This window comes from Melospiza melodia, unplaced genomic scaffold, assembly GCF_035770615.1.
Source record: "Melospiza melodia melodia isolate bMelMel2 unplaced genomic scaffold, bMelMel2.pri scaffold_54, whole genome shotgun sequence".
NCBI classification, from domain to species: domain Eukaryota; kingdom Metazoa; phylum Chordata; class Aves; order Passeriformes; family Passerellidae; genus Melospiza; species Melospiza melodia.
In genome coordinates, this window is record NW_026948798.1 from 837623 (window position 1) to 855222 (window position 17600).

A 17600-nucleotide genomic window follows, 5' to 3' on the forward strand; every position below is an offset into this window, starting at 1 on the left:
CACACAGACATTGCTGCTGCAGCTCCAGAGAAGGTAACAAAAGGGCATCTCTGCAGAAAACTCTGCTGGGAGATCCTTTAGTTAATTTAAAGGCACCAAGAGCTCATTGACACAGTCTGTGGCCACAGGGAAGGTGGAGAGAAACAAAATGAAAAATGGCAAAAACAATTATATTTATTAGTGGATAAGACTAAAAAAGTAAAATAAAAAGAGAAAGAACCTCCAAAATGAACCAAAAAGAAGGATCAAAGATGACTTTATTTCAAGTGGTTTGCAGAAATTGGCCAGCAGTTTAATGTTTATGAAACTATCCAGTCATCAGTTTCCACACTGCAGCCTTGAGCTCCTGGTTCCTCAGGCTGTAGAAGAGGGGGTTAGGGGCTGGAGGCACCACTGAGTAGAGAACTGACAGGGTCACATCCAGGGATGGGGAGAAGATCGAAGGGGGTTTCAAGTGAGAAAACACTGCAGTGGTGATGAACAGAGAGACCACCACCAGGTGAGGGAGGCAGGTGGAAAAGGCTTTGTGCCGTCCCTGCTCAGATGGGATCCTCAGCACAGTCCTGAAGATCTGCACATAGGAGAAAACAATGAACACAAAAGATCCAGAAAATAAACAGGCACTAACAGCCAGAAGCCGAAGTTCCCTAAGATATGATTTGGCACAGGAGAGCTTGAGGATCTGAGGGATTTCACAGAAGAAATGTCCCAGGGCATTCCCCTTGCAAAGGGGGAGGGAAAATGTATTGGCCATGAGCATGAGAGCATTGAGAAAGCCAATGGCCCAGGCAGCTGCTGCCATGTGGGCACAAGCTCTGCTGCCCAGGAGGGTCCCGTAGTGCAGGGGTTTGCAGATGGACACATAGCGGTCGTAGCACATGACAGTCAGGAGGAAATACTCTGCTGAGATGAAGAAGAAACTCAGAAATAACTGTGCAGCACACCCTGCACAGGAGGTGTCCCTGGTGTCCCAGAGGGAATTGTGCATGGCTTTGGGGACAGTGGTGCAGATGGAGCCCAGGTCAGTGAGGGCCAGGTTGAGCAGAAAGAAGAACATGGGCACGTGCAGGTGGTGGCCGCAGGCTATGGCGCTGATGATGAGGCCGTTGCCCAGGAGGGCAGCCAGGGAGATGCCCAGCAAGAGGCAGAAGTGCAGGAGCTGCAGCTGCCACGTGTCTGCCAATGCCAGCAGGAGGAAGTGCCTGATGGAGCTTCTGTTAGACATTTGTTCTGTCTTGGCATCAGGATCTGTAAAAAAAGTAATGATGGAATAATTGTGCTTGAAGAGGACTTTAAATATCCCAGCACAGCCTGGAGGCACTTTCCCTCCACTGCCTTCCCAGGGCTCTGCTGCCGGGAGCTGTCCTTGCCAGCAGCTGCTTCCCTGTGCCCTTGGCTGGGCACTGCCACTGCTGCCAAAGCCCACTGAGACCTGGGGGTTCAGGTCTGCCATGCAGATTCCTCCCAGCTCTGGCACTGCCCAGGGGCAGCTGTGGCTCTGCAGGGTCTGATACGAATATCAGATCAACCCTGAGGAGGCTAGAAAAGCGACACTGATTCTGCCTGTGAGAGGCCTTGTGCTGATTTCTGTCACTTATTGGTTTATTCACATCTGAGAGAAATTTTTTCATTATCTTCACCCAAACTAAGAGATTTATATCTTTGGGCAATTACCATCAAGGCAGCCCAGGTCATTAGATTAAAAAAGCAGGATTTTCCCTTTTATGTAGCCCCTTTCTTGCTGTGCACCCTGTATAACCTATTTGGAAATGTTCTGCAGTTAAATGCCATGCTAAGAGCAGCCCTGAACAATGCAGCATCCTCCCCACACAAAGAGAACACTTCCAATCCTTACCAGCTTTCTCCTCCCACCCAGATCTTGTCCCCCAGTGCTGGGCGCAGCTGCCAGGGCTGGCTGAGAGCTGTCCCTGGCAGGCAGCAGAGTCCCTGCCCCAGCACAGCACCCTGGGCTGCAGGACCCTGCTCTGCAGGACAGCCCTGGGCACCCCTGGCTGCTCTACACAAGAGACAATCAGAGAATGTACTCACAGAGTCTGTAGGCATTGGGATGTTGCAGCTTTAGGAGATGGCTCCAGGAGCTGCAGCTGCATTGTCCTGCAGCCAGAGGTTCCTGTGCCAAGGGCTGGCAGTGATTCTGCCCCAGGCACTTCTCAGCACCTTCCCAGCCCTGACTGATTGAAGCTCTCTGTGCCTCTCTGCTGTGCCCAGGGTGGCTGCAGGCAGTGCCTCAGCCCTGCTGGGCTGGCAGAAGAGCTGCTCATCAAGAGAAATGTGCTTTTGAAGCTCTTCTTGGTTACCAGGAGCTGCCTCAGTGCCAGGAGCCCAGCACAGCTCAGCAACACAGACAAAGCACAAGGACTTTAATGAGCCTCTGGGGCTTTGTGCTCAGGCCCTGAATATCAGTCTCTGAGAGGGAGCTGAATAAACATCTGTAGAACTCCAAGTTAGAATCCAACTCCAAAGTTTCTTGGACTTTTAATGGGTCCCACTGAGGGACACGACTGACAAAGTGTCCCCAGACCCCAGGCAGAGCAGAGAACTGGAGGCAGTGATGACAGGTGGGGACAAAGAGAAGCCAAGTCTTGGTGCCCTGGGGCACAGCAGGGTCTGTGCCACCAAGGGCTGAGAGGAGACACCTTGTCCTGAGGCCCTGGGGCCTCCTGGCACAGCCCCAGCCAGGCTGGGCACTGTCAGCCCCTTGTCCTGCCCTCAGCATCCCCCCCTAGCCCACATCCCTGTGGCCTCAAGGATCTGCTGGAAGGAGTCCCTGGGGAGCCTTGCTCAGCAATGGCCCTGGGGGCTCCTGAATGCTCCCTGCAGGGACTGCAGGTTTTTCACAGGACTTTGGGTTTGGCTTTTGCCTTGGAGTCTCTGAGAGGTTTGTGCAATCATGGCCTCCAATTATCTGCTGTAATTAGTCCCTGGACAGGCTTTGTCAGTAACAACACTCAGTGGGCTCTATAATGCTTCAAGGTACTTCAGTTATTTTAAGGTACTTGGTTGTTTCCCTTTTGATAGACACTCTGTGAGAGGTTTGTGGAATCATGTCCCCAGTTATCTGCTTTAATGAGTCCCTTGAGAGCTTTGTACTGACACTCAGTGGGCCCATTAATGCTTTGAGATACTCAAGATTTTTAAGGTACTTTGAATTTTCCTTTCTACACTCTGATTCTCTGAGAAGATTTTGTGCCATCCTGGCCTCCAATTCTGTCTTCCAAGGAGCCATTGAGGAGCCTGTGTCGGGGATGGACCTCTGTGAGACCCATTCAAGCTTTGAGACACTTTGAGTTTTTCCTCTGATTTCGGCTCTTGGAAAGGTTTGTGCAATCCCCTCTCAGGCCCTGAGTTTCAAGGGCTCAGTTCCAAATGTACCACAGGGCTCATTAGGATCAAGCAAGTCCTCACAAACCATGGCTCTGCCTTGATTTTCCTCAGCTCTGGAACAGTTCATTCGGAATATTTCTTTTTATATTTTTGGAGAAATATTTCAAAGAGCTTCTAAGAAATATGTATTCCTATCTTAAGGAATGTATTTTATTACTGTTCTCTGTAGAGAAGTGGTCATTGCAGCATTCTGTGATTGGTTTTGATCCAGGCTATTTCCTAAGGAGGTCTGGGGTGGTCAGTGAAGTTGTACCTTGAGAGCTGACCCAGTGTGGACAACCTTGCCCCAAATTCCCTATTTCCATGTGAAAAATAATTTTTACTTTCAAAATTTTAAATACTTTATTAAGACCTTATAAAAATACAACAGACGACTGAATAAAGAAAACAATACAGCATCAGGAGCAAAAAATTCAATCACCATGTGCATATCTACAGATTGGATGCTCTGTCTTTTATACCTCTAGCCCCTCCCAAAGCCTTGTCAATTGACTCCTTCTTCTCTGTCCAGTGGTGGAGATCACTGTCTTACACCTTGATTGGAGGTCAGGTGCTGCCATAATAACAAGCCCACCCTCCCAAATGCCCCGACTATTGAGGCCATCCTGTGATAACAATGCAAGGGGGAGGGGAAGGATAACTATACATATACAAAACTTCTTATAACATATATTTAATGTCCACTCCTTCATTGTGAGTGTCAACCATAGGATTACTCATCAATAATAAACCCCCCATTTCTTTTTCTAGAAGTAATTTTTTTCAAACAATTGATTCAAAAATTTTCTCTCACTTTTGAATGAGTCATACCAGCATCTGTTGATGTGGGCAAAGACAGTGGGAACAGGAGAAAAAATCTCAGGTTTTCCCTAGACACACTTATTTGGAATGAACAAAAGGGCATCCCAGAGGTCCAGTATGGCTTTGACTCCCATCTACCGTGCCTATGTGGATGCTACCCATAGTCAGTGTACCTTAGGGGTGAGTACAGAGGACAACTTGGCCCTGCCCTCCAGTCCTTGTTGAATTAAAAGACAATTGAGGAATTATAGAGGTCCAGTATGGCCTTTTGTCCCTACCTTACCATGCCTACGGGGTTGCTGCTCGCAGCAGGGCTATGGAGCCTTCTTGGTAGCAAACAAAGGGGCCAACCCAGTCTTGCCAACCTTCCTTTCTCTTATTTTCTTGAAGAAGCTGTCCCATTACCTTTTACAGTCCCTTGTGTACTTCCCCTCAACAGATGCTGGTAATTCTCACCCATTGAAACAGGAAGACAGATCTCAAGATGGTTGATGGAAGCTTGACTCTACTTTTTGGGTGTCTTGGTGTTTTTCTGGTTGTCTTTCAGTCTCTGCTTGAGAGTCAATCTTGTTTCATCCAGCCTGGATGTTGTAGTCCACTCTTTGAGTTCTTCTACTGGGCCTTTGACTCTGTTGGCATGAATCCATCCCTGCTCTGCAGTTCGCATGGCCGATTCGGTGGTGAGCAGTACCTGAAAGGGACCTTCCCACTGAGGAGTTAGAGGCTGATCTCCCCATGACTTAATCATCACCCAATTCCAGGGATTAATATTATGGATTCTGAAATCCAGGGTGGTAGTTTGAGGAATTGCCCTTTTGTGTCATATCCCTTCTAAGGTTTGTGCTATAGACATAACTTATTTCTTGGCATTGGCTTCCCCTCCCTCATAGGTGGCAACCTTCTGGGGTGAGGTCAGGAAGGGTAACCCAAACATCATTTCATAGGGTGACATCCCCATATCTGACTGGGCTTGGGTTCTAATTCTTCCTAAGGCCAAAGGGAGACATTTTATCCATGACATTTGGGTTTCAATCATTAGCTTAACTAGAGCTCTTTTAAGAGTTTGATTCATTCTTTCAACCCAAGCAGAACTCTGTGGATGCCTTGGAGTGTGTAATTCCCATTTTACTCCCAGGGCCTGAACAACTTTCTGCAATATCTTTGATGTAAAATGAGTTCCCCAGTCAGGATCAATCCTGTTTGCCATCCCATATCAGGGAATGATTGATTCTAGAAATGTTTTACTTACAACATTGATATTGGTTTTCACAGTGGGTACCATTTCTATCCAATGAGTCAAGTGATCTACTATCACTGGCAAAAACTTCCACTGTTGTATGTGGGGAAGCTCAGTAAAGTCTACTTGGATATTTTGGAAGGGCCCTAATGCTAGTTGTCACCCTCTTCTGGGGGTTTTCCTCATGATTTTCTTATTCACTTGTTAACATATCACACTCCATTCAGTTACTTGCTTAGCTATTCTGAAAATTCCTATGCAGTCCTAATCCCATAGAAATTGATCACTTAGCACTTGTGTACCCGAATGTGTTGTTTCATGTATGCCTTCTAGCATTTTCCTGGCCAGGAGTTTATTCAACACTTGCCTCCCATCTGCTAATCTCCACTTCTCTTTTTTATCTTTCTTAGCTTCTCTTTTAAGGAGTTCTTCCTCTTCTGTCCCACTGAATATGGGGACTTTTTGCATTTCTCTCATGGCTGTTAATACTATTATTACTTTTTTTGTCTCTGATTCAATTGCATTTTTAGCCTCTAGATCAACCTAACTGTTCCCTCACTCCTCCTGAGTTGCCGCTTTTTTATGTCCTTTAACATACACCGCTGCTACTTCCTCTGGTAATTGTAAGGTTTCTAACTCTTCTAAAAGAAATTTTTTGTGAATCAGTCCCTTTCCCTTTAAATTGAATAGCCCCCTCTCTTCCCATATTTTTCCAAAGTCATGCACTATTCCAAAAGCATATTTTCAATCTGTATCTATTGTTCCAGTTTTCTGTGGTAATGTTTCCAGAGCTTGTTTTAGGGCATTCAACTCACACCTTGGGCTGACCAGTTGGAAGGTAACTTTCTCTTTTCTCGCTACCAACACTTCATGCACTATAGTGTACCCCAATACCCTGTGCCCCTTTATTTCTCATGAAGATCCATTGATGTACAATCATTTTCCACCTTGGAGTGGTTGATCTGTTAGGTCCTCTCTTCCTTTAGTTTGATAGTTTATAACCTCTAGGCAATTATGTATTAGTTCCTCATCTGGTTCTCCATAGAAAAACTGGGCAGGGTTGAGTTGGTTACACACAATTGCCTCTAAATCATTATCTATTAAGATGGCCTCATAATTTAACATACAGGAATCAGTGAGCTATTTCTCAGCCTTTTGGCTTAGGATACTTCTAACTGAGTGTGGGGTATATATTTTCAATTTTCCCCTAAGGGTTTATGTCTTGGTTTGAAGAGAGGTGTCTGCTAAGGAAGGCAGGACCTTCCCTGGAAATGGAAAATGTAAACCCTCTCCCTCTGAATTATTGTAATTTTGAAATGAAGGGGGGGCTCTCAGGCAAAGATACGGGAGCAAGAATAACGGTTCTTTATTAGGGAAGAAAATTAAACAAATAAACCATGCAGTAATACAAACAGCACTGACAGAGTCAGAATATTTCCTGACACCCTGTTGGTCAGGGTGCTGGTAGCAGTCCAATTGAAATGGTGGCTGAAGTCCTCCTGAAGTGGCAGATGTGGTTCTGTTGAAGCAGTGATCCTGTAGAAGGGTGTAGTCTTCCTTTGAAGATCCAGTGATGGTGTAGATAGGCCTAGTCTTCCTCCGGGAATCCAATGGAAAAGGCTGCTGCTCCTCTGGGAATCCAGTGGAAATGGCTGTTCTGGTGTCCCAAAATCTCAGATTTTATATCTAGTTAGGAATGCTTGGCTCCTTGGTCTGGGTGGAGCATCTCACAATGGGATGATGTAATTTTGATCAGTCATGCAGTGACACTCAATGGCTCATTAACAGCAGATGTCTCCCCAGAGGGAGGATTGGTTTGTGGAAGAGATAAAGAAAACTGCCCAATTAACAGAAGATAACTCCTTCACCTCTAACAGATGGGAACAGAACACACATATTTCCTTGCAATCCAGGACATTATCCACCCATTATTCTATTTCCATCTGCATCAGAGTAAAACCGTACACACAGTTTTCACTTACGACTAGGTTTCCTTGTAGTACACAACGGCTTTCTCCGTCTTTTTGCATTACCCACCAAGTGTAACCAGGTCCTTGAGCAAAAACAATCCCATAGATGGGGTTGTCTTTGACTGGGGTGGAATTAATACAAACAAAATCTTTCCTAAAATACCTTTCATGTTTACAACAGGGACTTTATCTCCATCCACTGTGTGCAGGGGTTCAGACTGGGCAGGACCAGCTCGATTTATGGACCCTCAGATGTTGATCATCCAGGTGGCTTTTGCTAAGTTCATTTGCCAATTTCTAAAGGTTCCACCACCAATTGCCTTCAGAGTCATTTTAAGTAGTCTGTTGCACCGTTCAACTTTCCCAGCAGCTGGTGCATGATAGGTGATATGATATATCTATTCAATACCATGTTCTCTGGACCAGGTATTGATAAGGCTGTTCTTGAAATGAGTCCCATTGTCTGACTCAGTCCTCTCAGGGGTTCCATGTGTCCACAGGATTTGCTTTTCCAGGCCCAGGATGGTGTTCCTGGCAGTGGCGTGAGGCACAGGGTTGGTCTCCAACCATCCAATGGTGGCTTCCACCATGGTCAGATCATAGAACTTGCCTTGGCGTGTCTGGGGCAGTGTGATGTAGTCAATCTGCCAGGCCTCCCCATACTTGTACTTGGACTGCCGCCCACCATACCACAGGGACTTCACTCGCTTGGCCTGCTTGATGGCAGCACACGTCTCACAGTCATGGAAAACCTGAGAAATACTGTCCATGGTTAGAACCACCCCTTGGTCTCGTGCCCACTTATAGGTGGCATCTCCACCCTGATGACCTGAGGCATCATGGGCCCATCAAGCTAGGAAAAACTCTCCCTTATGTTGCCAATCTAAGTCTGTCTTTGACACCTCTATTTTTGCTACCTGATCTACCTGTTCATTGTTTTGGTGTTCCTCATTAGCCCAGTTCTTGGGAACATGAGCATCTATGTGGTGGACCTTCACAGGCAGCCTCCCTATCCTGGAAGCACTGTCTTTCCACTCATCAGCAGCCCAAATTGGTTTTCCTCTACGCTGCCAGTTAGCCTCTTTCCACCTCTCCAGCCACCCCCACAGAGCATTGGCCACCATCCATGAATCAGTGTAGAGGTAGAGCTTTGGCCACTTCTCTCTTTCTACAATGTCCAGGGCCAGCTGAACAGCTTTGAGTTCAGCAAATTGACTTGATCCACCTTCTCCCTTGGTAGCTTGTGCAACCTGTCGTGTGGGGCTCCATATGGCTGCTTTCCATTTCCGGTTCATCCCTACGATTGGACAGGAACCATCAGTGAAAAGACCGTAGCGTGTTTCCTCTGGGAAAACTTGGTTATATGGAGGAGCTTCTTCAGTCCATGTTGCTGGTCTTGTTCTTCATCTGTGACACCAAAATTTTCACCTTCAGGCCAATTTGTAATTACCTCCAAAATCCCAGGGCCATTCAGTTTACCTATACGGGCAGTGTCTCTGTCCCTCTGGGAGCCTCTCAGGAACCCTCAGCCAGTCCCGAGTTGGCAGACACCAGGGAGGAACCCCGACATGGCCGACAGCGGGGAGACACTCTCCCAAGCCCCGAGGGTATGGAGGGCAGGTGGTCATCTTTGCAGCAGGAGAGACACCAGAGACATGGGTACAAGATTAAGGCCCGACTCTTAGCAGGGGTTAATCCCAGATTTTATTCTAGGAGTCCCAAAGGAGCCCCTACACCTCAGGGGGCTCCTGCTGAGAGCCCCGGGAGATGTGCCAAGGTTACATTTAAAGGGAGGTGGAAACCAAAAGTAGATAACATTTTACTAAACAATAAGTGACCCTAAGGGATGGGTACTGGGGGACAGACATTTAGGACAGCATTTGGGGCAAGGCTTGGGGGGCTCACCCCTGGCCTCTTGCTAATCACTCGACATCCTGGACCAAAGCTTCTAGATGGAGGGGATGGGATGCTGAGTGATTGACAGAGAGCCAGGGTGGGGATTTGGGGATGATCTCAGCAAGAGAAAGGGATTACACAGGTAAAGGGAGGGGGGTACCATCTGGAATGAACCATTTGGGAAAAAGACGGGGATTCAAAAACAAAACTATGGCAAAGTATTACAAAGTATAAAAGCACACTACGAGACACCACCCAGATCTGGTGTTTGCTGCACAAGTGCCCAGATCCGGAAATTTCCCAGGGCTGGCACAGCCCAAGTCCAGCAATTTGCTGACACAGAAAGCCAAAATCTGGCAATTTCCTGATGCCAATACAGGTGCCCAGACCTGGTGTTTGCTGCCACTGCCAGTGCTCAGATCTGGATATTTCCCTGTTCTGGCAGTGTTGACGGAAGGGAACCAGGACATCAATTTGATCATCACAGGCCCAATTTTATTGATCAGTACGGCGGGTTAAATACAGTTAATAATGAGCTTCATACATATTGCAAAAGTTGAGCTCAGGATTGGTCAGTTACATATCAGCATCTACGCCTACTTCTGCATTCCTATGGTTCTACTTTTGATATTTTCTACATATTCTCAGGATATATTCAGGAATAATCTCTACTCCCTATCTCTCGGTTTCTCGGCTGTTTAGGTGGCCTGGAAAGGCCCAGGGTGGCCTTGGACAGTCTGGCGCTTCAAAGGACGAGGAGAGACTTCAGATCTTTTCTCGGTCTCGGTGTTTATTAATTGTTTATCTAAAAGATTTTCTTTCAGCCCAACAGAGGTCTGCACAGCAAGCCAGCCATGAGCACACTGAGAGCCCCCAGGGTGGTCACTTATCTTTATACTCAAAGTTACGTATACAATATTTATAATTTTTCCCCAATACCTTTTACCCTTATTAACCAGTGCACTTCTAGTAATAACCAATCCCAAAGTGCCACCATCACCACAGAAGATGGAGGCCAAGAAGAAGAAGAAGAAGAAGAAGAAGAATAGGACACACCCCAATTCCTCCATCTTACTTCTTTAGACCCCCCTCTACAGAAATCCTAAACCCTGTGTTTATCACTCTAATTAACTTATCCCTTCACCATTCACCCAGTGAAATCCTCCCATCCTCATACAGGTGTCGTCTCCTGTGTAGGATCAAACTCCTGCCACCAGACACTTCTGGCAACATTCCAGGACTCCCGAGCCCCCCAAGGGTTTTCTCGGCCACTCTGCACCTCCGTCCTGAGGTGCTGAGATCCCACACCTATCCTCATGTTGCAGCAAGGTCACTGCTGACCTTTCCTTTCAGCTTGCTAACTGCTGACTTTCTTCCTTCAGCTTAACCAGCGGCATTATGTCAGTATGGCCTTTCTCAGCTAACCAATTATGAATAAATTTCTCCACATTTCCCCCGTTTTCTTCTTGAGCAAGGAGATTAGTTTGCCATGTTTTGGCTATTGTACGGATGACCATGTTTTGAATACAGTTAAAGATACAAGGCAAAATAAGTAAAAACAGTAAAATTACACCCAGCAATCCTATAGCATAGATCACAAGGTTCCTCAGCCACGGTCCAAGTCCTAAGCCTTTAAGTCATTCGTCAATTCCTAAACCGTCTTCTTCCTTAAATTTGTGAAGTCCCTGTTGCAATACTTTTATCTTAGTGTGAATGGACACCGAATGATCAGACAGATTCATGCAACACATTCCCTCGAACTCTTCACATCCATGCCCTTGTGCTAAGAGCAAAAAATCTACAGCAGCTCTATTTTGCAAAACAGCATGGTTAACACTTTGCACATCTGCAGTTAACATGTCTAGAATTTGTGATGTCTTGTTCAGCTCACCCCTTGCCCAGCATCCTAATTGTTTTGCTAAATTCATGGCTTTATTGGCAGATCCTCCTGGCAAGATAGTTGAAACCACCACCTGTTTGAATCTACCCCAAAACCATGGATCTCCTATCTGGCTGCAGTCTAAGTCATGTATGCTACGTTTTTTCCTGTTTGAATTTTGACTCAGCTGCATTAGCAAGGACACATTAGGGTGAAACAGTGACAATTTTCCCAAAAAACAGGGTCCACCCTGTGGTTTAGCCGGTATACCATTCCATGCCCTGTCTCCACAAATCAAAAATATTCCTGTGGGTAATTTCATTGGTGCTGTGATATTTGTGCCATTACATTGACTGTAATGCTGTGGAGAGAATTCATTAACATTCAGGGATGAATCTAGGGAAGCCCATGTTTCTTTAGGTTGGTTTAAATTCTGAGCATCCGAAAGTTTGAAGCTAAACCATCCGCCAGCTGTAGTGTTAGACATACTGGCATTTGTACTTCCAAAAAGATCCAATCCCTCAGGAGGAGAATGCAAAGAAGTGTTAAGTGATTGGATTAGTAAGCATTGACGATAGCCATCACTCTGACCTGCAGTATACCCTTGTTGTACTAGTAATGTGATGTTTGACATGTTAGACATACATAAGGTTTGATTGTTTATCAAACTGCAAAATTCTCCAGGAGACCACACTGGAAGTCCCACCAGGCAAGTTCAAAATGGGTTAGTGACTTCTCCAAGACTAAGACAAAGTGATGATTGGTTAGTTTGATTAGCAAGTGTCACCCATAAATTTTCCCTTGGTTGACTAAAGTGTGTTATTCCTACTGCTTCACTTGCTACAGCATTGAGCAGTATTACAAAAACAAACCTCATTTTTCTTTCTGCTTGCTTTGCTTCTCCTTTCCTTCCTTCTGCTTGCTTTGTTTTTCCTTTCTTCGCTGTCTTTTCCCTGGTTTGCTAGATTGTCTATTGTAAGGCTGAGTCAATTCTTGAATATACTGATCTAATTCTAAATCAGCATCCTTGCTCACAGGTATAGCATGAGATAAGTTTGAAGGCAAATCAGCTTTACAGCGAGCTGCCATGATGCGTGAGGCTTTATTAATTTCAAATATTCTAAGGTTTTCCTGCAACTTCCACCTAAGATATGCTATAACCACTTCTCCTGCACTCTCAAAAAGCTGTAATCCTGTCCGTCCTGGCAGGCCAGTACTTTGTTCAAGAGCTCTAACCCAGATATGATTTCGAATCCACTTTCCAAAACAAGGTGCACACCATAAATATCCAAATGACCTCTGTGAATACCAATAAACCTGATTACAATCTGCACAATGCAAAGCTACCCATGCATAACATTTATCTTTATCCTTTTTGCAAACATAACAAGGAAGCGAATGTAAGTAAGGACCAGTATAAAAGCATGGTTCTTCAATCCAAAGCAACCAATTCAATGGTGGTGATCGCAAAGCCTCTTCAGCCTTTTTACTATATGAGGCTAACAGCTCAAGGTCTTTCTTTAACACAAGGCGTATCTTATTTTGTAATTGTAGTTCTTGTTCGTTATCCTCCTCAACAACTATATCCTCCCGAGGGTCCCACAACAGTAAAATTGTTCTAATCATAGAAAATTAATTAGCAATCACTGATATCCTTATTCAAATGAGACCGTTCCCTTTTTGCCTTCCTTTTCTTATCTGTCTTCAATCTTGCTGCTCCTGATTTTACTGGTCCTGCCACTTGCAAACTCAATTTTTGCAACTTGTCAATGCAGCAATCTAATGCTCTATCAGGATCCCCTTTAAAGGGTCCTACAATTGAATGCTGTGTTAAAGGCACTAATTTCCTACACCTTATAGAAACTATACGTGATTTACTTTGAACCTTAATTCTATTCACAATACATTGTACCTCCCATCGATAATAAGCAAGAATTTTCTGTTCAGGAGACTCATAAAGACTTAAAGCTATATATGCGTTTTGCCCCGTTTGTCTCCTTAATTCATCTTGCCAGCTTTTGCCCCACGTGTGCTCGTGTTCACAAGTGTGACACCACAAATCCCACAATAATGATTGTTCTATCCAAAAAGTTCTTTCACAACCCCCACAACGTAGAGCTATCCAGGCAGCACAATGTGGATTGTGACAGTCAAGGCAATGTAGTTTCGCTGGATTTGTTAAGCGAAAAGTTGATAATGAGTCAATAAAACCAATCAACTCCTGGGCTGTCCGATAGTGACATGTCAGTGCTCTGTCCACCGCTTCAGAGTACCCCTTCAATTGTAACAGTAGTGGTTGTAGGATTAGAAGCAGTTTCTTCCCCAGTCACTCCCTGTCCTCCTCCGTAAGGCGATCCACCAGAGGCTGCATCAAAAACAGGTTTAGTCCACTTAGCAGGCACCCACAAAGGCCCTGTAGGTGAGGAAACACAAAGATACCCCCGACCCCAATATAATACTTTTGCAGGTTTTTTTTTCATTATCTTTTACTTGGGTTCTTATACTTAACCCAGACCTCTGTTTCCTTAGTATTTTCCTGACCTGACCTTGGATGATGTTTCATTGCAGGAGGGGTATCATCTTCCCTAAAAATGCATAAATGGTTAATCACATACAAAACCTTAGCCAAACATGCTTGTGTTTGATGATGGAAATAGAGGCCAATGTTTTGGCCACGCTTCTGGAGAAATGATGCTGGTATCTGCTCCTGTATCCAATAATCCATAAGGGGTTATGCTTTGATGCCCATAGGTAATTTCAACTTTTTGCTTTGTTCTATTTTGTAAATCCACGGTTAAAAGTGTAACACCAGTAGAGCCAAAACCTTTTTCATCCCGTGTTTGCCCAGTAAATGATTGTATTCCCGATGTCATTTGTGATAGTGGTACCAATTGAGCAATGCGTTGTCTTTTTGTAATTTTAATTGAAGGATAAAGGGTGTAAACCATAATTTGTATTTCCCCTGTAAAGTCCGCATCGATAACACCAGGCAAAACAAATAATCTCAGCATAGTTGTAGAAGAACGTCTCAGCAATAATGCTCCACATGTTTGTCCATTTAATATAAGAGGGCCCTTTACTCCAGTTGGTATCCTCTCAGGCCGGTTCGTCATTAGTGTGACGTCTACTGCTGCTGCTAAGTCCAAGCCGAGGCTCCCTGATGTTGCGGGTTGCAGACAGGAGGTGGCAGCGATGTTACCGCAGCAGCTGGTGTCTCTGATGTCACGGCGGCAACTTGTGTCTGTCCCTCATTGACGCATGGGTAACACTTGATGAATGGTTTTGAACCTCTTTGCATGAATGCCAGTGAGCCACTTTGGAGAGGAGCAAGAGCAGCTAACACCTGACTCTGAGTAGACTCTGCTTGCTTTTGCAATCCTAATCCTAATTCCTTTAAGGCTTCTGCTATAAATGCCTGTGAAGCTGTTGGCATTAATGCCATTCGCTCTAATGCTTCTTCAATAGTCCAATTTGCCCCTAAAGTAGCTAACACTCTTTGTGTAGCTGGATTGCTATTTTGCAAGGCACACCTGCTTCAATAGCGCCCTGCAACATTAGCCCGATCTATAGCAGTAGCTGTTCTATCGATAAAATTTCCAAATGATTATTCTCTACGTTGTTTAATACCCATATAAGCCGGTAACCCTCCTGGCTCTTTAACCATATCTATTGCAGCACGCACTAACTGCATAGACTCTCTAAGTTTATCTGCTCCCGACATCATCTGTACGTAAAAATGTGCCTCTGTACGTAAAAATGCCCCTAAGCCCATCAGCTCTTCTACTATTACTCCATGTAATGGGTCATGTGCATTAAACAATAACTGCTGATGCTGAGTAAATATCAACTGAACTATTCTTCTTAAATCATTAGGACATAAAACCTGAGTATTAAAAAGATAATCTAGCATTTGCCTAACAGGTTCACTTTTTACTCCAAACTGACTAACCGTAGAACGTAGCTGAGTTAATAGCTTCCAATCTAAGGGAGTATATTCCGCTATATTATGCGTAAGGCTCCCCTGTGCATCATACTGTGGTGTGTATGTGACCGGACATGCAAGACTAGAAGCTATTTCCACCGCCTCACCATCCCCCATTTGCATTACTTCTTTTGCCAAAGCAGCCCAAGCTTCCCTCCTCTGTTTAGCCATCTGTCCCCATGGATCACGGTGTGCCCCTGGGATGGGATCTGACTTTTTAGGGGGGCTATGCTGCTGGCACTTCGGTACAGACACCGAGTTTTCACACGGGAAAGGCAGTGAAGCAGAGGCTGACTCGAGCGGGGGAAGCAGCCCCCCCGCTGGAGCTGACAGTGAAACCGGAGCCGGCTCGAGCGGAGCCGGCTTGTGTGGGGGAATCGACCCCCCCGCTGCAGCCGTAACTGGAGCCAGCTCACTCGGGAGAAGCGGCGGAGGCAAAGATGGTGGCGGAGGCGAAGCTGGCTTGCTCCCACCCCCACCATCCGACCCGCCTGAAGTTGGTGGCGGAGACAAAGCTGGTTTGCTCTTACCCCCACCATCCGACTCGCCCTCCCCCTTTAACAGAAAAGGTGCAGACGGTTCCACTGTGCCTATAGGAAAATCCTCCACACCACTTTGCTGGGGACTCTTAGGCATAAGTATCTTAGTTACAGAAGGTGCCAGAGGATCATCCTCACGACCATACCCTATATTCCTCTTATGAGCTTCTGTAGCCCTTTCTGCTACCTTTCTCTCAGAGACCTGCTGAAGTAACGTGTTATCCACCACCCGCCATAGCTTCCCAAATTTCTTTGCTGACTTATCATCCTCTAACACTGTATCCCACAGTATTTCCCCAAACTTCTTCCACTCTGCTAGCTCATGAACTGTATGCGGATTAGAAAAGATACCTTTAGCATGGCCATAAGCTAATAACCCTGGTAATTCCTTTTTTAAATCTATCCCTTTTATTCCTCGCCATTCTAAATACGCGGCGAATAAATCGTATGCCGCTTGCCTATCCATACCTATTAATCAGCGCACGCTGTTGCAGCTCTCCAGGCTCCTGCGACACGTATTGGCTTGATTCACTGTTGTGATCCTCAAGGATGCTCCAAATTCCGGCACCGTCCCGGCTGCAAGGACCCAAACCCAACTTCCTCGTCCGTGGCGTAATCCCCTTTTTCTTTTAATCCGAGAAAAAAGGACAGAGATTCGGCTTTGCCCGCATTCTCCACCATTTGTCGATGGAAGGAGACCAGGATATCAATTAGATCATCACAGGCCCAATTTTGTTGATCAGTACAGCAGGTTAAATACAGTTCATAATGAGCTTCATACATATTGCAAAAGTTGAGCTCAGGATTGGTTAGTTACATATCAGCAACTACGCCTACTTCTGCATTCTTATGGTTCTACTTTTGATACTTTCTACATATTCTCAGGGAGAATCTCTCTTCCCTATCCTCATGTTGTGGCAAGGGCATTCTGTCCTTGCCTGTCATTGGTCACCGATGCTGACTTCTCCTTCCAGCTTACTGACTGCTGACTTCCCTCTCTCAGCTTGACCAGCGGCATTATGTCAGTATGGCCTTTCTCAGCTAACCAATTATTAATAAATCTCTCCACAGGCTGGCCCACACTCACAATGCTACCTGAAAGACAAAAGCAGTGCAGTGCGCTCACTGGCATACAGAGACACCGCTGCCCAGAGCCTCCCAAAGGCAGCCCCACTGCCAGCAGCTCTGGGCCCTTTGCGGTCCCTTGGCTTCCAGCTGCTGAGACCAGCAAGTGGGAGGGCCATCTTCTCCACCTTTCATCATGTGGCCTTTCCAAGAAGGCCTTGATTTCATTCAAGCGCACCATCCCGTGTCATAAGCCAAAATGAGGAGCCCTTAAGAAGGGGGCCCTAAGAGGTAACCAAGGGCCTTTGCAGCCTCTGCAGTCACAGCCACCATCACTGGCAGGTCCACTGCCAGGGGCACAAAGTGTCTGAGACAGAGGAGGAGTAAGAACAAAAGCCCGAAAACAGCTGGGGCCAGAGAGCTCCCTGGGGCCTAGTCACTTGCTAGGTGACTAGGTGACTAGGTGTCAGCCTTCTGCTCAAGCAGAAACAATCTCTGCTTTTGTCTTTGGCACAGAAGGCAGCCCAGGCAGAGCCAAGCCAGGCCCAGCCACCCTCACCGGCAGCAGGAACTCCCTGAGTGCTGCTGCGCTGCCTCAAAGCACAACAACAGGTTTTGCAGAGAGGCCTAAGTGCCTCTGAGACCGAAGGGCAGCTTCTGGTGCAGCCTACACCCAGACAAGCACACAACACACTGCTCTGGCAGACAAGAGATGCACCCGACTTACTTAGTGTCCTCAGGCCCTGCTCCTCCCTCATCTCGGGCTGCTGGGCTGCGCTGCTGCAGGCAGTGCCAGAAGCAGGGGGTGAGCTAGCTGCTGCAGGGC

At 46.1% G+C, this 17600-nt stretch overlaps 1 protein-coding gene across 1 annotated transcript; it reads right to left on the reverse strand.

Annotated features, from left to right (window-relative positions):
- Positions 1-307: 307 nt before the first annotated feature.
- On the reverse strand, positions 308-1057 carry LOC134413861 (olfactory receptor 14C36-like). The gene has a single exon (XM_063147902.1). It carries the CDS (start codon positions 1055-1057, stop codon positions 308-310), a length of 750 nt encoding a protein of 249 aa, XP_063003972.1.
- Positions 1058-17600: the final 16543 nt, after the last annotated feature.